Source organism: Atta cephalotes (assembly GCF_000143395.1).
Source record: "Atta cephalotes unplaced genomic scaffold scaffold00010, whole genome shotgun sequence".
Taxonomy (NCBI): domain Eukaryota; kingdom Metazoa; phylum Arthropoda; class Insecta; order Hymenoptera; family Formicidae; genus Atta; species Atta cephalotes.
In genome coordinates this window covers 3993306-4008407 of record NW_012130074.1, presented here as the reverse complement: position 1 = coordinate 4008407, position 15102 = coordinate 3993306, and the positions used below count along the sequence as shown (strand labels likewise).

Genomic DNA, 15102 nt, shown 5'->3' with positions numbered 1-15102 from the left:
ATTAATTTAGTTATTAATAGTATTATTAATTAATAAATTAACTTACTAATACTGTGTGTGTGTGTGTGTGTGTGTGTGTGTGTGTGTGTGTGTGTGTGTGTGTGTGTGTGTGTATTTAAATTTTTAAATATTTCTGCAAAAATCGTTCTTTCTGTGCACAAAGATAAAGTGCAAAGAATATACTGAATCGTAAGTATAATTGTCGACAATTATAATACTATTATAAAAATATGATCACAATGTGGTTAATTTAATATAAAATAAAGGAACTATATTATATTACATTAATCAAATGTATATCTATGTGTGAAAATGATGATAAAATATCTGAAAATTTAGGTAGATACAAATCTGAAAATAGTTTTGGGTCAAAATAGTTTTGGGTAAAAACTCAAGTACCATCAGCAATGTTGCAATAAATTTTGACATTCAAGTAACTAATCTGATTGTCCTATATAATTATTTTGTTTGAGTATAACAACTTTATTTTCAAATCTATATTTAGCTAAATTTTTATTTCAAATCTGTTCTTTCCGTATACTCGAGTGCTGAATTAGAGATAGATCAAGATAATCAAATATAATTTGGGAAAGCTTATTCTTAAAATGAAGAAGAGCTCCTTAATATAAATGATACTTAATACGATCTTATCAGGAGAAATTGCGCGGCGTGATTGAATAAGGGAATATAATTCAACTTTCATTAGAACAAATATCCTTTCGTCATCATAATTTACGTAAATATACATAAATTACATCATTAATATAACACGTTATTTGATTTGGATACTCCGCAGCATATGTTATAAAACGTTATTATTATTATTAATCACGTCGCTTTGTACATGTAAGTGTGCCCAATAAAGAGAAGTGATCTCTTTCACGAATTACATCCACGTGTATTCAATCACTGACAGATCGATATCACCGTCATCAATGCGATTTCGCTAATATAGATAAGAATTTCAGTAATGCGTTACTCTCGGAAATTTGTATTCGTCGCACATCCACCGTCACGATTACAAAGGTACATGTTACAAATTTGCGGGGAACTTTTTATAGAGGGGGAAGAAGGAGATAATTGTTAGACGCAATAGAACGAGAAGTTTTCCCCTCATGATTCATCCAAACGCTTCAACTCCGTCGGGAAGTCTATAGCCGCTCGTTTCTTCGTGTCGAGGGATAAGTTTTATCGTATTATTACAATCGTTTGTAATTTGCTACCAAAATATTGACTTGCCTGCAATCCTCTTCATCTATAATGACCATCATTTTTAATCGAGTTGTATAAGGCGGGAATTATTAAACATTGCCCTATTAAATATATAGAACAGATAACCAAAAGTTTTATTTATAAAAAAAAGATTTTGATGAGTTTTATCTCGAACTTAATTACAAGCCACAGTTATCCCATGACAAATAAATACTCGCAAAAACTTACTCGCAAAAAAAATAGATTGTTGTAACGTTATACTGATCCAATTTTTTTTAACATATCTATATTAGTGAGTGAATATATCTATATGTACGAAATAAATATTTACAAGATATAAATTCGTTCCTCTATCACAATATCATTAAATATCAGATCGATATTAATCTTGAGCATCGCTCAAGAGAAGATAAATATTGACTGTCCGCGACTTTCCTACAGTACAACTCGTTCCAAACACGGTGTACTTTTTTTTTTGGACGTATCGTTAGTTGCAGAATAACGTTTCTCGATGTGACAATATATTGCTATTAAATATATTGCTATTATAAATAGCATAAATTAATTGCTATTATAATTAACAATATATTGCTATTAAAAAAGTTGCTTCATCGAGCGCACGAGATGTCATAATGTTGTTCTGCCGAGCTTTTGAAGATGAAAATTTCGTATCTGCTCTCTCCTCGATATATCACGGGCGAGTGCCCTATTGCAAGTTATAAACGGGAGCACATACCTTCATAATGTTTCATGTATTGTTCGTGTTGCACGCGTCTTTTGCATAATTTCTGAATGTAACATAATAAAAATTGAAATCAAAATGAAAGAAGGAATAAAATTGATTTATTAAAACACGCATTCTTTCACAGAGCTTTATGAAGTAAAATTACATTCCTCTATTCAAATACTTATGTATGTGATAAAAGCAAGCCAAGCATATCTACTTTCGGCAAACATATAGGTACGTCCGTATATAGATATCGTGTATAACTTCAAAATGTAATTTGCTCATTTTCTACATTAAAGTGTACATGTATTAAGTCGAAATGAATTTATTTCGTTGAATGCCTTGGCATTTTTATTAAAAAAAAGATGATAAATGTATGAATTAATTTGCATGTGAAGTCGCAAAATGTGCCAGCGTTTCTCGTAACTCTTATGTAATAATTCTCTTTGAAGTTCGAGTTCAGTAGATATTTTAATACATACACGTTTATATCTAGATAATTAATGTTACAAATGTTATAAAATATATATAAATGCTGAGAAGCGAAATTTGTGCAAATTGAGATACTTTAGTTCTCCAAGGGAAATTAAAAACTAAGAACCTTGTAAATTTATTATGCAAAAGTGGGAACTACAAATTGACCTCTCAAAATACCGTAAAACGGATAAATGAGAAAAATAATGTACATAAAAATAATGTGATGAAAATATGGCTGTTGAATTAAATCTTTATTATGGATAATATATCTTAAATTTATCCCAAAATGAAAGATAAAAGAAAGATAGAAAAAAGACGGTTGAAAGAAGAGTGTAAATCTGCAACACATATTACATGTATTTTTAAGTTTTAACGTAACTTTCACGTGAAGCCATTGTTATTTATGACTAATGTCACTTATTTATTAATTGATATTAATTGATATTAATTGATATTCTACCTACAGCAATTAGATTTCTGTAATTCAACTCTTTGTTTTAATATTCCAAATATTCGTTAGATGGACATTTTTCTAATTAATATCATGTTAAATATAATCCCTATCCCTATTGTCCTACGAGACAACCAACATGCACGTCGCGACCACACTTCAGTTTGCAAAAGCTGCGTCACTCTCACTAATTACGAGAAAATTAATTTCCTAGGGAATACTCGCGGCACATTAAGAATAGAATGCAAAGGGGACTCGAAAAGCATTATGAATTAAACTGCGCGCATTCCAGAAACAGAAGTAATTTATGCGAAAGAATATCCATTTCGAAGAGAATTTCTGATGATACGAAAATGTATTAAGTACGCATTAATTATCAAAGTCCTTTCATCTCTTTATCTTAGCATATCTTTTTTATATAATTGATTGTATCGCGTTTTATATCAAATTGTCTTTATCTAATAAGTGGTCGCGTGAGCTATAATTTTAATACGCACGTAATATATAAAATGTTAAAGTTAGTGAATATGTAAGACAAAGAATATAATATAATTTATTTATTTTAATCAGTTTAATGTTAAAGATTATTTGAATGGTATAATAAATTGTGCAAATTCATTAGCTCATTAATTAATCAACTCAAATAAATCGTTAAAGTACAAGTGACCAAATAAATACTGATTATTGTATTCGACATTTATATAAATTTCTGCGGATGTTTAATGATAAATAAGGACAATGAAAACAAGAATTTTATAAGATATATTATCAGAGTTACCTAGTTACTTTAGAGTTAAGACCTAAATGTAAGGCATAAATGTTTTCTTGCGTTTTATTATAATATAAAACACGTATTGTTTTACCACATATACATCTGTAAACAAGATACTTATTAAACATAGAAAAAAAATAATCAGAATTATTTTTCTATAAATAATATCTGTACTTTTAATAATGTTTTATAAGACTATTATAAACAATTTGTAAATTCTCATCAGTGAAAATAGAATTTCATTTATATGAAACTTATGAAGCTTATACCCTGCAAGCTACATAATTTTGACGTTAAAAGATGTCATTTTAACGTTTTGTTAACCAGGGTAATTATTATATAATTTTATAATATCATACACTGTTTTGATATGTACTTATGTATTTTAGTTTAATGTATTTTTCATCCTTTAAATATTTTTTTATATTGCACATATTATAATGGGATATGTATTATAATGGGCAAAATATTATAAATAAGATTGTATTAAACTTTTTAATACTTTTTAAAAAATATGACATTTTAAAGTACACGATCTTGAAATGAAATCAATATTAATGCAAAAATACTTAGGGTAGAGAATCCATAGGCTATCCAGGGAAGGTTTTAGAGAGTTTTAGGGGGTTCAACTCTCACCCGAAATTTTTTATTAATTATTTCATTTTGAGAGAGACCCATTAGCACACATCTATTCACATCAGTCGATACCTAATAATTTTTTACTGTTTTACTAATGAAAATATTTTGTTTTGAATTGGTGATGTATTCTATCAAATTTGTCTCTTTCATTTTTAATTGTAAAAAACATACACTTTACTTTTGACTTTGTGCGAGTGTTTTTTACTTTTACATAAGATATTTTTTTCTTCTAACCAAATAAGTAATTTTTAACTTCTGTTATAATAGTTTGAGCATATAGTAATATTAAGGAATTAAAAAATTTACTTGTAGCAACTATATTGTCCTTTAAAAAAAATGTTTTTAAAAAACAAATAAAAGTTACATGATATATAAAACGTAATATTTTTTTTCCAGAATGAGATACGAGGAGACATTAAAAAGTTGTAAAAATATCCAAATGAAATTTATTAACGTTAAAAATTATTGTAAGCGTCACAACGAAATTGGTGCAGTGACGTTCTTTTCAGTACAATAGCAAAATTCTCCCTCACTCTGGTTAGCGCATAGTACATCTCTGGATTGATAAAAACCTTCCTCCTTCGAAAAAAAATTCTATGATACGATCGGGTGAATCAGATTACAGGACGAATCGGATCAATCGTTAATTTTTTATTTTAAACAAGCTGTTTTATGATATTAGTTTCCGTGCGTTTCTTCTGCAACGGAAACAATAAGAAAGAGGAAATAAATATAACAGAGAAGCTAGGGCTGTGTAGTTCGGCAGAACGGAAGTCTATCGGAAGTCTACAAATATGGAAAAAAACCAGACCTCGGTTAAAATCTTGAAGCAGCCTGATATTTTTCTCTTGTTGTTACTTATTTTTTACAAAACAACACTTTTCTATCATGATTCATGGTCAGTCGATGATACAAACGAGAATTCATAAGCGCACGAGAGAGTTTGGAGTTGTATGTAATACATGAAGTCTATTTTTTTCATAGCTGAACTTCTTGTGCGGTCCATCTTTTCTTTTCAACGTGAAGAAAAAAGGAAGAAAGATGAACTCCGTGCAACAACTTTAGTTAAAAAGAACAGATCAATCATCTCAATTTTGTAACTTTTGTAACTACGAAAAGGTATGTTGAAACTTATATAAATTATAATGATTCTATACAAATTATAATGATTTTAGTGTGCAGTTTGCTAGATCAGTCTAATAAGTAGTTTAAATAATCTTACTAGCTGTACACTTGTTTTTTGCACTCTGAATATACACACTGAAGTTCCTGGGAGCCCATCCATATTTGTTATCGTAACTTCTGTTAAAATGGATATATTTCAATTAATTTGTTTTTTCAATCGAGGGAGAATTGATTAAGGAACAAGCCCATAATGTGTACCATAAAAGTCGATAGAACTCTTTTTAATGTTCTTTTTTTTTCGTGGTTCAAACATATTAAACAAGGCTGTGCAAAAAATTAAAAAGGATCTACTTATTTAAATATCATATTTACTCGTCTTGTCATTTTCAATTATATTTTATTCTTTATGAATAAATTTTTAATTACGCAACAAGAAATGATTGTTAATTAGATATTGATGTCGAAATTATCGGATCGATTTGATATCAACTTGATTTCTCACTGGATATTATTTATTTTTTGATCTATTCATTTCTTTCTGAATAATATTTACTTTTTAAAAATAAGTTTTTTTTTAAAATAATGTGTTCTCTATATGAATACTTCTTACACTCATTGTATATAATTAAATGAATGTAATATTTTACGAACTTTTATGTTTGTCTTAAGCTTTTTAAGGATTTATTCTATTTACATCATCGATGCAAAAAAACACAGTGAGAACTTACGGAGATGTGTTGCCCAGAACGACCAAATCGAAGACGCAGCGATGGCGATCGCTGCGACTTTCGAATCATCAGGTGTTCCAACGGGATGCCGCCAAAGCCGACGTTGTCGAGCGCATTGCGTTGTAGCAAGAGCTTATACAGCTCATGGATATTCTCTGCAGGTGCTTTTTCCGCCATTTCTTCTGTAAACATAAATGTATAGATTCATATACAGAGTGTTAAAAAAATCATTCAGCACTTATACAATACATGCCATATTGAGTGAAGAAGTTTTACTGAATATAGTTGAAGCTCAACCGTTTCTAAGATATACATTCTTGTACATTGGTATCATAATTGACCTATTGATTTCTATCTGTCGCAATGTAAAGGTTTAACAAATCGCGTTTTAAACGTTCTCATTCACCATAATTAAAAATTTCGAAAATCAGTAAGTTGACATCAACTAATTATTAATAGGCTATCATACACAGTACTTATCTCAATTTCTTTCTTTTCAGATCATATAGAATGCATATAGAAGACAAAAAGTCAGTTATGATTTAATATACAAAATTGTTTATCAATAAGTAATAAAATTATAACAGTAATAATAAAATAATAAGTAATAAAATTGTGTGTTTACATCTCAGAAATAGTTAAACTTTTGATCTATTTTCACTAAGGTTTTTTTACTCAGTGTGATGTGTATCTATCACATAAATGTTGAATAGTTTTTTTAAACAATCTTGTATAACTGCGTGCATACAGGATTAAACATGTGTATATAGGATTAAACATGTGTGTACAGGATTAAACGTTGATATTCCATGGAAAAGAAGATTTAACGAACAGCAGGAAAGACATTTTTTTTGTTTTTTGTTTTGTGTATTGGTATCGACACAATTGCAGAGAACAAATTCTTCCTCTGCAGATTATAAGCTTATAAGATAAAGTTTTATAAGATTAAATAATTTTGCTTTGATATATGTGTATCGATTGTGTAATTACTTATAAATATTCATCGCATTTTAACTACTGTCAATATTAACGTCCTATTGCGAACGAATCTTAGAATAGTTTTTGATTCTCCTAAAGCGCCAACGAACTAGAAGCTTACTACTTGAGAATTAATGGCACATATTTTAAAAGCGTCAATGGAATCTGTTATCATATTGTCGACAAGTTTTCGATCGATAGCCGTCACTTTGTCTTACGACAAACAAGAAATTATAGTATCTTTTAGCGTTTAAAGTTGATTGTTTAAAAGTTGATTTCCGAGATGTGTGCCAAGCGCAACTCTTTTATTTTATAGATACACATATGTCGCATACACATATCTCACTTTCAAAAGAATGTAAATCAGATGCATGTGTGATGCACGCGGCCAGTTTTACGAGAAAATAGAGAGAAAGTATGACGTTTTACAAGTACGTTCATTTTATGCGGTATTAAACCACTTTACGATAAGTAGCGTTCTTCGTATGGGCACGTAGGGTCATACGAATTGGTGGGCGTTTATACTTTTACTATCGTATACTATCGTATATAACGCGCGTTATAACGATTATTCACTTTTATTCATCCACATAGTCGTCCTAATAAAAAAAAAAAAACAAAGAAAAAATACACATATTCTATCGGCGATAGCGATGTTATCTGACATGTCGTTTATCATATATGTAATACATATATATATATATATATATATATATATTTATATCTTGACGTGCACGTATTCAGAATTATTAACGCTTTCAGTATCAGTATCAATTTTTTTTCAAAAAATAAAGACATTGTGTTTCTATAAGATTTATAGATAGCAGATGTTTTTTGAATATTTTTGACAACTATGAAACTCGATTATTGTTAGTTGTTCAGTTATAACGCTTGACAAGGATATTATTTTCTACATACGTATTTGTATTTTACATCTTCACATATTTTTATTTATATAAAATATACACATTATGGATTTAATAATGAAGAATAAAGAAAGAATAAGGATTATCTCTGTTTATAAAGAACGCAAGAAGGAAAGAATTTAGAGGAAAAGTTGGAGGAATTTTATTATAAAGAAAAGGGAAAAGAAGGAAATATAATTATAAATAGGATTTTAATATAAAAATAAGAGAGCTGGGAGGAATGGAAATAAAGGGAGAAAGTGAAGAGATATAACAAAAATAAAACTATAGGATATAGAGATAGAAGCTTTGTAGAATGAATAAAAAATGAAGTTTTGTATCTTTAAAAAAATTTCCTTCCTTTAAAAAAATTATATGTTTTGAATGGAAGAATGTTAGGTTACTAGGAGGATGAATATACATATATAGGAGCGAGAGATAATTTGATTATAGATTACTTAATGATTAATGAAGATGTAAATAATTATAGATTTTAAGGTTGATATAAGAATGAACTCAGATCACTTGCCTTTATGCCTGAAGATCAAGGAGCATGAGGAAGAAGAGAATGATTCGATCACAGAGAATGGTACATGAACAGGAAAGAAGAAATAATATTTTGGGAGGATTAAGAGATCCAAAAAGGAAACGGAGAAAGAGGAGTAAAGGGAAAAAGGAAGAAAGATATTAGGAAGAAAAAAATATAGAAGAAAGTTGAGAGAAAATTAAATTAAACAAATTATTTATGAAGAAAACGGTGAAGAAGAAGATAAAAAGGAAGAAAATGAAATTAAAGCACAAGAACTGATGAAACAGGAGTCGTACTAAAGAGAAGAGGGAAATTAAGAAGATGTATTGAAGATGAAAGAGAGAAAAGAAAAGAAAGGGAAGATTATTTACAAGAGAAAAGAAAATTTAGGAAGAAAACTGAGGAGAAAAAGCAAAGAGAAAAAAGGAAGAGGAGAAGGAGGAATTAAAGAACCTGAGAAGAGAGGTAGATATATATAAAAATATATTGATAAGAAGAGAGGCAGAAGGATGCAGATTAAAAATATAAAGAGAAATGGAGAAATTATTTCAAGAATCTACTGGATGGTAGAAGGAGAGGAAACAGAAGTTAAGAATGGAACAAAACTGGGGGACGAAGAATTGAAGGAAGATAAGGAAGACATTAAGAAAAATGAAGCTTAAGAAAGTGACTCCACCGATGGGATGTCATAAGCACGGAAATATGCGGGAAAGATTTATGGACGAAGCTGGTATCTTTGATGAAGTTGATGTAAAGAAGAAGCAAGATTCCGAAAAATTGGAAGAAAAGCATAGTAGTTCCTCTATATAAAAGACAAGATCAAGAAAAAGTAACAAATATAGAAGAATATCATTGCTATGCACTGCGTACAAATTATATGAGGAAGTGTTGAAAAATAGATTAGAGAGGAAGGCAGAAGAAAAAAGAATGATCCCAGAAATTCAAACAGGTTCCAGAAGAGGAAGTTTGATAATTGATAATATCTTCGTGTTGCTACATATCATACAGAGTATTACAAAGGGAAGGAAGCAGGGAAGGATCGATATATGATGTTTGTAGAAAGTGACCTTTGATAAAGTAGACGAAAACATGTTACAGGACTGCCTGAGAAAGAAAGAAATAAAGAATTTGATTAGAAGAATTAAGAGGATTTATGAGGGAACGGAAATAATAAGAATGAGGCTAGGAAATACGGAAAGTTTTATAACGAGGAAGGACCCTTTAAATTTATTTATTGTTTTAAAACTAAAATATTTTAAAACTAAAATATTGTCCTTTATTTTTCAATATTACTGTTCTTTATTTTGACATTACGGGAAATTCTTTTCTAATTAGCGTTAATATTATATTAATATTATATCTAATATTATAATATTGTATAATATTAATGAAGAAAATTTTACGGAAAATATTTTACAGTTAGATGCATATAAATACAATTTGTTTTTATTAATTATATTTCTTAATTTTTTAATTAAAATTTATTTAAACTAGTTGTTTTTAGTTTTTATTATTTCAAATCAAATTATTTCAAACCTTTTATTATTTCAGACCAAAAGTTTGTTCCAATACAGTCGAACCAGTTTCAAATTATTAGAAAACTATTTTGCATTATCTTAATTTTATAATGCATAAATTCTCGAATCACAAACTAATTTGAAAACATTTAGATTTATCTTTTATTTTTTATTTTTTTTGTTTTTAAGAAAATATGATCACTGTAAAATATCGGGGGAATAGACATAAAAGAGCAAAGATTCTAGAATCTCGCGAATGTAAGTGATATAGTTTTATTGGCAAAAAATAGGGAAGAATTCTGCCCTGTAGGATATGATAACAATTTTTAAAAAATTTTTAAAGGAAAGAAAACTTGAACTCTGTACAGATAAAATTAAGGTGTTAGTTTGTAATAGGAGAGGAAGAGAATAAAATTGAAAAATGGAAGTGGTGTAAAAAGTAGATAGAGGAGGTGTAGGAAGTAAGTTTAAGTAGGAAATTAAATATCTATAAGGTTTTACTTTGAACAGGTAAGATAATTATAAAGATCATATTAAGGAATCAGGTAGAAAAGGTAACCTGTTAGTGAGAAAGGTTTGGAGTTTAGATGAGAAGATGTGTAAAAATAATTTCAGGAAGAGGTGAATTTTATTTAGATTTTTGGTTCAAAGCGTTATGACTTATGGAGTGGAAATATGGGGATGGGAGGAGAAAGAGGAATTAGAAAAGATTATAATGAATGGTATAAGGTGGATTCAGTTTGGATTTCCAAAACTGAAAATCCAAGGTACATAATTATGAGAGAACTTATGGATAAACTCAAAATAGGTTGGGGAATATGAGCAAGAAGATTTGAACAAAAATTAAAATCAGGAAGGGTAGGAAATTTGACGCGCGTGTTGAGAAGAAAAGATAAGAAATAATTGAGAGGATTTATATGGACATGAAAGAGCGACGTACAATACAATAAAAACGAATAGGGGCAAGAGAAGTGATATACGAAGAAGAAGGTTTTGAAGATTAATTAATAAATAGGGAAAAGGAGATGCAACAGAGGATTGTAGTATTTCTAAGGCAAAACAACGAGAGATATAAGAAGGTAAATATAGGATTCCATCGTATCTGAGGTTCAAAGAAAACTTAGGAGAATGGAAAAAAGGAGATGAAGTGAGAGCTTTGTTTAAATTAAGAATTTGTGTGAATTTGGAGGAAGGCAAAATATATTATATAATTGGAAGAGCATAGAAAGAACTGTATATTCTGTGATAAGGGAAAAGATAATTTACACAGCACTATATTGAAAAGTGTCTGGAAATAAGAGAAAGATTTGTACTAAATTAGGAGAGCAAAGTGAAAGAATTTGAAGAAGGTTATACGATAAAGATTTAGGCGAGGTAAAATGGGAAATAATAAAGAAATTATGGAAAGAGAGAGAGATGGAGTTAAAAGAAAAAGGAAGGAAAGAAAGGATATGATTTCTAGTGAGAGGAAATACAAAAATAAAACTAATGGTAGAGATGGTGTAATTTAGCGAATGGTAGAAAGAAAATAAGAAAAGAGAAATAATGAGTGATAATGATAAAAAAATAAGCAATAATTCTAGATTATGATAAGGCTATGATAGGGCTGTAGATATTAGATTTAGTGTAAATTTAGTTGAACAGAATCTATAGTATTAGAATTAGACAGGATAAAGCGGATAAACTGTAAAAAAAAGAAATAAAAGAATATAAAGAATCAAATGCATAGAGTAAGTGATTAACCAGAAGTAGCAAGATAGTAGTAAAGTGATAATTATTTAATAATAATATATTTAATAATAACATGTGTGTCATAACGTGCGGATATGAATGAGAGAAATATGAATGGGTTAAGATATATAAACCAAGTCCCCTTTTTCTATATATGCTGAAGCGTAATAAATTCTATTCATAAAGTATACATACAAAATAAATTGAAAAAGAATTTATTTATTTATCATTGCATTTTATTGTTATTATTAAAATTTTTTAAGAACACGCGTTCTCAATTTATTATAGAGAAAATGTATTTGACCGAGGATGCTGGGAACGAAAAGCTCCGAAACGAAAAGCTTCGAAACGGATGTTTGTTCACATACATCTTTAATTATTTTTTAAAAATAATATTAATAAACTTAACCAGCTCACCAATAAAAAACCGATCTTTTTTTATTGTAACAGAGTAGTAGATACATGTCGACCTTGTAAGAATACAGACGATAGAATTTTCCCGCGTATATCGCACAAAGGCAAGCAGGCAACCATTTTCCGATTGAATAGGCACCTTTCAACTCTATGAAAAACTTGCGTGGTAAAATTCGAGGACACGCGATGATGTGAAACATTGTGTTGGTGCAGTTTTTTTTATTCAAAACCGCAGCTCATGTTACAATCGATAAACCTAGTTTTATGCATTAAAAACATAAACGTAAAATATCGGATACAAAAATAATGACTGCAATTGCAATGATTTGACCTTTATGTCAAATGCGAATTATTTGTTTTATGAAAAAAGCAAAATTAACGAAGCGCGAGTTTAAAAGTAGATGGAGTTGTCCGATGCACCTGTTGACTATCATAACGTGCTGTATCACCTTTCACATTATATATAATACGGACTATGTTATATTAAATTTTATCTTCATAAAGCTAAATATTCGCTATTTGCTTCTGCTAATGGCTTCTCTAACACTACCGTGCAGTTTCAGATAATTTAATAAATAATATCGAAATTACGAGGACATTCTGAAAAAAAAATTAAATCTTCCATAAAGAGAAAAAAGACTGTATTGGAATATGTATCAACTACAACAAGTGGAGCTGATATCGATATTTGATGCTTGACTGAACGCTTTTGCGGTCTGCGGGAAAACCATGTACTGGAATTTGTTCGGGCACGAGTGGTAGGTAGGTATATTGATAAAACGCTTATAGCAAAAGGACCCTAACAGATAATTCGCGCGAAAGCGATGTTGTGATGAGGTCATTTTGGCATTGCTCGGAGAGAGAGGAAAAGAGAGACTGTATGATAGGACACGATCCTCTTATAAGCGATTATTGAATGGACAGAGATTTGACCGATCGTACGCGTGATTAGGGGCAACGATGAAAGTGACACGTAGAACGATCAATACGATCAGACCGGATTTATGATGAGTTTATATCTTGCGGTGAAATACATAATTCCTAATCATCCTGGATCAACTGCGTTTCGTATCAAGCGCTGTAATTATTCATTGCACTATAATATTATCTTCATTAGCTCATATGAGGGAATATCCGTGAGTACCGATTCTGTGTTTAAAAATAATTTTAGTTCTCACTAACGGTGTTGTATTTCTTTTTTCTTAAAAACATTAATCAAAATATTTAAACTTCATATTTTCCCAGATTCATTTATTTTCTTATCATTTAAATTTTCTCTAACTAAATTGCTCAATTCAGTTATTAATAATATTGATATGATAAATATCTGTACGTTTTAAGAACGATGATGCTTTTAATTTATGATAAAAATAATAAACTTTCTGTAACATATTTGAAACAAAAATCGTGAAATTATTTATTTTATTTTATTTTATTATTTTTTTATTGAAAAGAAATTAATTCCTGTTTAAAATCTGTCTAAAATTTTGCAAGAAATGAATGCCTTTTTAATGTTGAATAACTTTAAAACTATTAATATTTATATTTTAACATTTTACTTAAAAAAATTTATTACATATAAAAAAACGGAAAAAGAAATAACCTGTTATTAAAAATATGTACGCGAATTGTAAAAAACAAAAAATCATATATTTTATAATATAAAACTATTAGACATTACTTTTAAGTTACGCTAAAAAAATTATTCTATAGATACGCGTGAAGATAACTGCAATCACATAACACCGTATAACATAATAAGATAAAACTGTTATATTAACAAATGCAATACAATAGAAAGTTTAATTAGATTTACATTTTTTGCTACGGTCTAGAAGCAAACGTTTAATAATAGCCATCCTTTGCGATTATTAATTATTATAATACAGGAGACACGCTGGCAACGTTGTTGATATGCGGTATTACCGATAATGGAATACAAAAACGTGTTATCACGTTAAGTAAGAGTGAAACTTTAATGAGACTTATGGCGCGAGAGGATAATTCGGCAAAACATAAATTTAGCGTTAAAAGAACGAGAAATATTTATCATAAGAATGCGTCATAATGATAAGTTTTGAAGAAATATAAAAATTTATTATTGTTGTTGCTTTAAAGAAATATAAGAATATATATATATATATAGAGTATAAGAAAGTATAAGAATAAGAAGCTTATTTCGGAAATGATACAAGTCTAATAGCGAATTGGATGCACTCACTGTGAATTGCATATAAAGCTGTCGTACACAAATTGACATAGAGATATGCATTTCAGTATCTGTTTCTCATCCTAATGAAGTGGACTGCGATATTTACAAAGCACTGGCGTTCTAATAATGAATTTGGAAATGGAGATAACTCAATTACGGATACTCAATTACGTAGTATAACTTCTATATACACACAGAAAAATATGGAAATACTAAGTACTCTATGCAAGCAATAATTACTTGGTTTAAATATTTTAAAAGTTTATCCGCAAATCTATCATAAGTTAAGTATTAACCTTCTGCGAATTAGATGAAAAATCAATATGGATCATATGTAGGTATATCTGATACCCCCATTTCATCATAAATATACTATAATTTAGTATGATTGGTAACAACGCACTCTTCAGTTGCATAAAATCGACAACACGCACGATACTTCTTAAAAAGTTATAGAAATTTTTTTTGTTTGGGTTTATCACACCTGATTCGCGGAGGGTTTTTATTCAAAACATATTCTAAATCCTAATATTTATATATATATATATAAAATAAATACTTTAATCAAATTTATTAAATTAAAAGAAATTCGATTTATTTATTAAGAAGAGAGAGAGAGAGAGAGAGAGAGAGAGAGAGAGAGAGAGAGAGAGAGAGAGAGAGAGAGAGAGAGAGAGAGAGAGAG

General features: G+C 29.1%; 1 protein-coding gene across 1 annotated transcript in view; it reads right to left on the bottom strand.

The window, feature by feature from the left end:
* Positions 1-15102, bottom strand: part of LOC105627758 — a 17689-nt gene that overhangs the window by 1512 nt on the left and 1075 nt on the right. Inside the window, exon 2 of the mRNA XM_012209038.1 lies at positions 6132-6313. Coding sequence (XP_012064428.1) covers positions 6132-6313 — 182 coding nt within the window. The remainder of the gene's footprint in view (positions 1-6131; positions 6314-15102) is intronic.